General features: G+C 51.8%; 1 protein-coding gene across 1 annotated transcript; it reads right to left on the minus strand.

Annotated features, from left to right (window-relative positions):
• Positions 1 to 776: 776 nt before the first annotated feature.
• On the minus strand, positions 777 to 4,165 carry LOC142819571 (putative G-protein coupled receptor 33). The gene has a single exon (XM_075907623.1). It carries the CDS (start codon positions 4,151 to 4,153, stop codon positions 3,107 to 3,109), a length of 1,047 nt encoding a protein of 348 aa, XP_075763738.1. The 5' UTR covers positions 4,154 to 4,165; the 3' UTR covers positions 777 to 3,106.
• Positions 4,166 to 8,696: the final 4,531 nt, after the last annotated feature.

Genomic DNA, 8,696 nt, shown 5'->3' on the forward strand with positions numbered 1-8,696 from the left:
CATCCAAAGTCCTAATGGGGGGTGGAATCCAGGTCCCCCCACTGCGCCAAACCCCACCCCAGGGCCCTATAGACCTCAGCCATCTGCCTTGTCCCCTTCAACACACCCAGTCACTGATAAAATTCCCTGGGTCCCCAGCATGTTCCTCAGCTGGGACCCGCATCTCACCATCCCCAGCAGCACTGCTCTGTCCAAGGTCCTGTCACTTCCAGCCACACCCCTCCAACTCCAGGGAGAAACCCTCCTGTGCTCTGCACTGCATCCCCTTTTATATGGGACTGCTTGGCCCCCATTGGCTGCTCTCTGCAGCTCTCTGATTGGCTGCTTCCCTCACAGCCACTCTAGGCAGCTTGGAGGACCCTTTTCCTTGAGCTTTCCTGGGGCAAAGCCAGGAGGCCTCCAGCAAGAGATCTCAGGGCCCAGTGTACCCAGCCACACGCTGTAATGCAGCTAGGCCCTAAGGTAGGAGTGGGCAAAAAGGCCCCCGTTGGCCGGATCTGGCCCACCAAGTGGATTGATCTGGCCCACAGAGGCCCTGCTGCTCCCCTGCCCCCAGGCCCTGATTGGCTTGGAAATGGGGTAGCATGGGAAGTCCCTTCCTGCCCTGCCAGGTGTATGGGTGCCTAGTGGGAAGGCTGGGCAAAGGGGCTTTCCCACCCCCAGACTAATCATGGTCTGGGAGTGAGGTCGCCCAGAGGTATCCTGGCCCTTCCCCTTCCGGCTTAGACCCCGCCTCTTCCTGGCAGGCCAGGGACACTTCAAAAAGTTTTGAAGTGGCCCCTGGTCCCAAATGATTGCCCACCCCTGCCCTAAAGCCATAGAGAGGTCCTCCTGGGAGGCTAGAGAGGCCCTGGAGTAACTGGCCAAACAGGAGCCGGGGAGGACCATAAAAGAAGCTGCAGGCTCAGCCGCAGCTCAGTTGCAGCCCAGTCCTGAAGGGAGACAGTTAAAAGGGCTGGTGCAACCAGGCACAGCTCAGAGTGGGGAGCTATGGGGACACCGTCTCCATGAGGAGTGTCATGTTAGTGGGTTTTATAACGAGCAGACAGATCACTGCTGCACCCACGGGGGGTGTTCGCCCAAAATGCTGTACAAAGTGGACCATGTGAGGTGTCAAACTAAAGCTTGTGTTCTACTGATTTTGTACGGGCTACTAATGTCCTTGTATGATGTCTATATATGAAGTTATGAATATGGGCTCTGTGCTTGTATTGTAAATGTTCTCTGTCTGGGAGCAAGCAATGTGCCTGGACTGCCTATTGGGAGGAGGGATTGTTCAGCCAACGACTATGCTAATTAGCACTCCTGCATGGACACTGGCTCTCAGAGTGGTCAATACACACCTGAGGAAGGCTTCTGGAAACCTGAAAACCAGCCAGGGCATAATGTCTGTTGACATGTGAAACAGAGACAGGTCACTTGACCCATGTGACCAGCTCCTGCTTGGGAGACACCAGGAATGGATATAAAGTGCCATGAGGTCTCCATCTTGTCTTCAGTCTTGCTACTGATCCTAGAAACAGCCTTGCGAGGGACAGGGAGCCGGGAAGGTTTGCCGACCCATCCTGACATAAGATGTGCACCAGAGACTTCTCAACTAGCAGTTTGTAACATCTCTGCTAAGAGCCTGCCTCAAGAACCTGGTGACTGCTGCATGTGATGTATCCTCCTTAACAACCTTACTCTCCTGCTTTTCTTTCTTTTCTTAATAAACCTTTAGATTTTAGAGCCTAAAGGATTGGTCTGGCTTGCACTTGAGAGTAAGATCCAAGGTATAAATTGAACTGGAACAGTGGCTGGTTCTTCGGGGCCGGAAGAACCCGTTCGGGGTAGGTGAGATTGGGTTCTATAATCCCTCACCTGTGTGCAGGCCGGTGGGGGGGGGATTAGGGCACAGGGAGAGCTGGGGTGTCTGAGGCTTCCTGCTGGCTGGATTGGCAGATGAAGTGCTTGGTGTGACTGGTTTATGGCCTGTTTGGAAGGGTCTCTAGTCTGGGGCTGTAAGGAGCTCTGGTTTTGAGCAATTTGCCCTGAGCGGACATCCTCAGTGGTGCCCAGATCTGGTCCAGTCTGTCACAAGGAGAAGCCCAAGGGGCAATGCTCTCCTCCTGAGCAGGGAAAAAGATGGAGCATGGATTGGACATGGACAACTGGCAGAGGACACCGGGCCAGGCCCCTGTTAGAGGTGCACCCCGGCAGGGGGCTGCGAAAACCCCGCGGCGTGGGACTCGGCCGGAGGGGTGAGTAGCTGCAAGGCTTATTAAAGATTCCTGCTGACTGAAGTGGGGCCGAAGGCTGCCTGCAGCAGAGTGGGGGTGCTCGTGGGAGGGGAGTGCCCCCACATCACACACGCCTACAGACACTGGATCTAGGAAGGGAAGCGTTTTAATTTCCTTTGGCCTGAGACGTGGAGCGTTACACGGCGCCCCCGTGTGGACACGGTCTGAGACTGAGGGACTCCAGCGCTGTGCTTTAACACAGAGACAGTGAAGTGGGATTTGATCCCCGTCTGTCAGCACTGCCGCAGGGGGCTGGTCTTTTACATGCTCCGCCCCACCTGCTCTGTAAGATCCTGGCTTCCAACTTCCCACTTTAATACCCCAGATGCTTCACCAGCACCTCACGGATTCAGACAGACTCCAGGGATAGGAAGGGCCTGTGGTTTGCTGAAGTCCTTTCATGGGGGTGGAGGGGTGTCCCACAAGCTGGAGAGATCCCCAGCTCACAACACAGGATGAACCACAAATGATGTGGAGTTTGAATACAAGGAGAGACTTAGAATGAATGAGATTCTAGACCCAACTTGCGATAGAGAAACCAAGTGACTCAGGTTAGATCCCTGTGAGAGGTTTTACCAAACAAGGTTCTAGATCTAGCTACTGCTCTGGTGCCAGTAAAACGTGTCACAGATGACTGTCTGAGATTGAAAATATTGATAGATCTAGAACCCAGTGGAATCTGGAGATAGCTGTGAATCTAGAATCCAGGAACACTCAGAGATTATGAACAGTGAAACACCTGGAACCCACCACGACTTAGACCCATTGGAGACCTAACAATGAATGGGGCATGCCAAGTCTTCCACTTTCCCTAAGTCCAGGCAAATTCAGATCATATTCTCTTGAGTGTTCTGGAATTCTGACACATTCCTTACACTAGATTCACGGGCACTGCTCTCCAGTTCATCAACAAATGCCGCCTTGACAAGGGTGAGAAGAGACGTCCTGAAGACCTGCTTGAACTTCTCCCCCACAAACAGATAGAGGATGGGGGTGAAACAGGTATTGAAGCAGGACATGACGGTATAAATGACCACGATGGCACCTGTCACGGACTCTGGTATGTCCTTGTAGAGCTTCAATCCGTGGTAGAGGTGGTAGGGCAGCCAGCTGAGGAAGAAGGAAACTACTGCAGTCACCATGACTTTGAAGGGCTTCCCAGAATAAACCAGCCTCTTCTCCTTCATCTTCAACACCACACGACTGTAGCATCCTACCATAGTGCAGAAGGGCAGCAGGAAGCCCAGCAGGAATCGGATCACAAACACAGCCAGACGGATCTGTCTCCCCAGATCCAGCACCTCAGCTCTGTTCCTGTCCTTGGAAAGTGCATAATTGTAGATGCAGGCAATTCTGCCCCTGTCCACCTTGCGGGTCTCCCGGAAAACCAGGTTTGGAATGCTGAGAGCAAAGGAGACCAGCCACACACCCACAGCCAGCTTCCCAGCCCGGTGCATGGTGCGGTAGTTCTGGGACCAGATGGGATGGTGAATGAGAGTGTAGCGGTCCAGGCTGATGAGGGTGAGCAGGAAGACGGAGGAGAACAAGACCATGGAGATGCAGGTGTTGAGGACTTTGCACAAGGCCATTCCAAAGACCCAGTGGAAACCCAGGAGAACGTAGACAGCAAAGAAGGGGATCAGCAGGGTGAAACAGGCAGAACAGGAGACCAGGTGGAGGAACCAGAGCGTGGTCACCGTCCTCCTCATCTTCATTCCCAGGACCCACAGGTACAGCCCATTCCCTACCACACCCACCAGGAAGGTGGGGAAGAGAAACCCTGCCGAGGCTAGATACATGGCACTCACGGCTGCTGGGCTCTGGCTGGAATTTGCCTCTATAGTTGGTGGGAGAGTTGTGATCTCTTGTTCCATGGTTCCCTGGGGAGAGACGGAAGAGGAGTTAGCCTTGGAAGGGACAACACAGGATGAGAGGAGAGTGGAAGAAGAGGAAAGGAGAAATACCACAATGGGCTCAGAATGCACCGTCAGAGAGGACCTTTATGGGCACCATCTGGTCCTCTAGAACATCCAGGCTGGATATGCTCAGCAATTCAGTTATGGCCGGTGGAACTCACTGCTGCAAGATGGAGCGATGAGCTACAGAGGAGGAAGAGCAGACATGGCAGGACAGAGGAAGGGGACAGTCTAGTTCAGGGCTACTCACTTTTGGAAGCCCCAGGGGCCACAATGATACTCACAGCACATGCTGAAGGCTGCAACTTAAGTGTGGTTGCATAAACATGCAAATACATGTCTATGCAAATATATGCAAATCGAATCTTTTACACTGATGGGCGTGAGTACAAAGATTAAGGCAAGACTATAAAACACACAGGCCCTTTTAAATCAGTTCTGCTGATATTAATAAAACTAGCCAATTAGCCCATCATAAGACGGGATTTTCAGGTCTCACCTCCACATCAGTCTTCTCTCCTGAGCCTCCGGTCTCTCGCTCCATGTCTCTCTCTCTCTCTGTCCTCCTACTGCCCCCCCCCCCCCGTCAGCTCTCCTCCGCCTTCTTCCTCTCTCTCCATCTCTCTCTTTCTATTCTCCCCCTCCTGCCTCTCACTCTCTTTCCGCTCTCCTCTGTCTCCGTCGGGAATGCATGCTCATCCAGACTCTGCCGCTGGGCATACACATTACCACCCTGCCACCCTTCACCTCCCAGCATGGCACTCGGCTGACTTCTGCGCCACTTAGCCGGGCTGCCATGCAGGAGCAAGCGGTGCAAACAGCCTCTCTCTCTCTTCTCCTCCTACTGCCTCGCCCTCTCTCTCTCAGCTCTCCTCCGCCTTCTGCCTCTCACTCCGTCTCTCTCTCTTTCTCTTCTCCCCCTCCCGCCTCTCTCTCTGTTTTTCTCTTCTCCTCCTCCTGCTGAATCTCTCTCACTCTCTCTCTCTTGCTGTCCTCTGCCTCCTCTCCGCCTCCTCCATTCCCCTCTGTCTCCTCCGTGTCCTCTGTGTCTGCTCCGCTTTCCTGCTTTTGAATCTGGAGCCCTTTCCTGACGTCAGAGATGCACGCTCATCAAGGCCAGGCCCCTGGCTGTTCCCGCTGGGTGGCGCTGTTCCCTCCCGCTGTGGCGCTTGGCTGACTTCTGCGTCGCTCAGCTGCAGCATGGGCCACCCAGAGGGAACAGCCAGCATTTCAGCAACAGCACCGCCCAGAGGGAACAGCCAACATTTCAACAACAGCACCACCCAGAGGGAACAGCCAACATTTCAACAACAGCGCCCCCCAAAGGGAACAGCCAGCATTTCAGGCAACTGCGCCGCCCAGCGGGAACAGCCAGCATTTCGGCATTACAGACTCTCAGACACGGGGATACTCTATATATGATGCCATAGTTACCCAATTTCTATCCAACTGACAGCACTTTTAATGAGCAATGACAGTCCAGGGTTTAACTACTAAAACGCATCTCAACAGAAGACCGTTCTAGTGACCCCTTTTTTGTTTTGGCTCCCACTTGTGGGCAACGTGTCAAGCCCCATGTAAATCCTAACTGCACCGTGGGCTGCCCGCAAACCAATGGGCCGTGGGCCGCATGAGTGTTGAGTAACCCTAGTGTAGTTGGTCTAACACCCAGCTACACTGAGAACACCACGAGGCTGCGAGCTGGAGGACAGGCTGGCTCAGAGGGGTGGGGATGGACTATCGGGCCTTTCCCCAGTAGGAGGGACTGGCTCCAATCTGTCTCCAGTATGAGGTCGGCTCAGGAACGTGGGATCGGTGTTGCTGTCTCCTAGCCTGCAGGACCTGACACCAGTGGAACGCTCTGCTACAGGTGGAACAAGCCGTTATCTGCCTGTCACAGGAACTGCTGCTACACCCGGCCCGTGGGAACAGGAAGGATTCTTCTCCCCTCTCTGTAACACAGGAAGCCTCTGTCCACAAAGCAGCTTCTCTTGATTATTGCCTTAGATTGCAACCCAGCCATGGCCTTGTAAAATTGTAATCTTTTATACCAAATCGCTTTCGCACCCATCAAGCCTTGGCCAGGGTGTACCAGCCTCAAGTATGTCAAAAACAGGAAGCCTGCTAACCAACCAGTGGGGCCCTGGATGATTGAGATTCTAAAGGAGCACTCAACGAGGATAAGGTCATTGCAGAGAAGCTAAATGAATTCTTTATTTTGGCCTTTATGACTGAAGATATTGGGGAGATTCCCAAACCCGAGCCAGTCTTCTGATGTGACAAATCTGAGGAATCGTCCCAGATTGAGGTGTCATTAGAGGAGGTTTTGGAACAAATTGATAAACTGAACAGTAACAAGTCCCCAGGACCAGATGGCATTCACCCAAGAGTTCGGAAAGACCTGAAATATGAAATTGAGGAACGATTAACTGTCATTTGTAATCTGTCCTTTAAATCAGCTTCCACACGTAATGACTTGAGTTTAACTAACATCACGCCGATGTTTACAAAGGGCTCCAGAGGTGACCCTGGCAATTACAGACCGGTAAGTCTAATATCAGTACAAAGCAAATTAGCTGAAACTATAGTAGAAAACAGAATTGTCAGACACATTCATGAACATGATTTGTTGGGGGAAAGTCAACAGGGTTCTTTTCAAAGGGAAATTGTGCCTTACTAATCTACTATAGTTCTTTGAGCATGTGGACAAGGGGGATCCAGTAGATATAATGTACTTAGATTTCCAGGGACAAGGTCCCTCTCCAAAGGCTTTTAAATAAAGTAAGTTGTCATGGGATAAGAGGGAAGGCCCTCTCATGGATTGATAACTGATTGAAATACAGGAAACAAAGGGTAGGAATAAATGGCCAGTTTTCAGAATGGAGAGAGGTAACTAGTGGGGTCTCCCAATCCTCTATACTAGGACCAATTCTATTCAACTGATTCAGTACTTTGTGTGACGGTACGCCCCGGTATGGCATGCCAGCACCTATTTTCCCAACATACCAGAAATGAACGGCATTTCCCTGTGGAGTGCTGGCACCTATTGTCAGAGGAGACTTCACTGGTATTTTCCTGGGGCAGCTTAGCTCCCGACAGAAACCCACTTGAGACATGCAGTTCATAAAGGGGCCCCAACCGCGTTTCAGCCCCCAGTGCGCCTTTTGTCCTCTTTTTGTTTGTTTCTTTTTGCTCAACAATTTTCCCCCGGAATACGGGCACCATTTTTCTTACAAAAAAAGCACTGAACTTATTTATAAATGGTCTGGAGAAAGGTGGTAAACAGCGAGGTGGCAAAATGTGCAGATGATACTAAACTGATCAGGATAGTAAAGCAGATTGTGAAGAGCTTCAAAAGGCTCTCACAAAACTAGGTGATGGGGCAACAAAATGGCAAATGAATATTAATGTTGATAATTGCAAAGTAATGCACGTTGGAAAAAATAATCCCAGTTATACGTACAAATTGATGGGGACTGTATTAGCTGTTGCCACTCTTGAGAGAGATCTTGGAGTCATTGTGGACAGTTCTCTATGAACATGCGCTTAGCGTGCAGCGGCAGCCAAAAAAAGCAAACAGAATGTTAGGAATCATTAAAAAGGGGATAGGGATTCGGACAGAGAATACTTTATTGCCTCTGTATAAATCCATGAGACACCCACATCTTGAATACTGTGTACAGATGTGGTCACCAATCGGAGAGGAGCTTTTAAGGAGCCAATCAGGGAGTAGCTGGCTGGAGCAGCCCTGTATAAAAGGAACTGCTCCGCAGAGAGGGCACAGTTAGGCCCTGAACAGGAAGGGGGCAGAGCTGGTTCCCGAAGAGGCACCTTGGGGAGAGCAGGGCTGGGTGGGCGCCAGGGGGCTAGAGAGGGAGGCCCCTGCCTGGTCCCTGCCAGGCTGTGACCTTGTGACAAGGGACGGGAAGGTGCTGGGATCTCAGGGGAAGTGGCCCACGAATTCAAGGCTGTTGAAGGGGAGTTGGGGGAGGGCAGGACCAAGCTGCTGTCAGAGGGTCTCTGAGTAGTGGGCAGGTCTAGGTCCCCCCTTCACCTTGCACCCAATCTTGCCACCAAGGCATGACCCATACAGACTGGGGCTGGCCCCTGAGACAGAGGGGCTGGGCTTGGAGGCCGCCGAACGTTCACATTCACAGTGAAACATCCCGTGTTCTTGTCTGAAACAGCTTTGTCTTCACACGTGCTACATTGAAATCTGATTTGTATTTAAAAGGTGTAAAAACCATGCGAAGGGGGAAAATTGTTTGGCCTGAAACAATCCCTCCCCCGGCCCTTTTCATTTGCCAAAAAAAATCATTTGGGGTCATCTCCCTGTGGACCCCCCAAACCCAGGTTTTCAGAACAACCAGAGCCCCGAAAAGTTGGTTACTGGCACAGGTTGGGGGGCTGTGTCAAAGTTCCCATGTCTCCGTGTGCATGTTACTGACACTTGGTTTTCAGGGGAAGCTGTATCTCACAGAGGTGTGAATTGCTCCCGAGC

This window comes from Pelodiscus sinensis, chromosome 24, assembly GCF_049634645.1.
Source record: "Pelodiscus sinensis isolate JC-2024 chromosome 24, ASM4963464v1, whole genome shotgun sequence".
Lineage (NCBI taxonomy): Eukaryota > Metazoa > Chordata > Testudines > Trionychidae > Pelodiscus > Pelodiscus sinensis.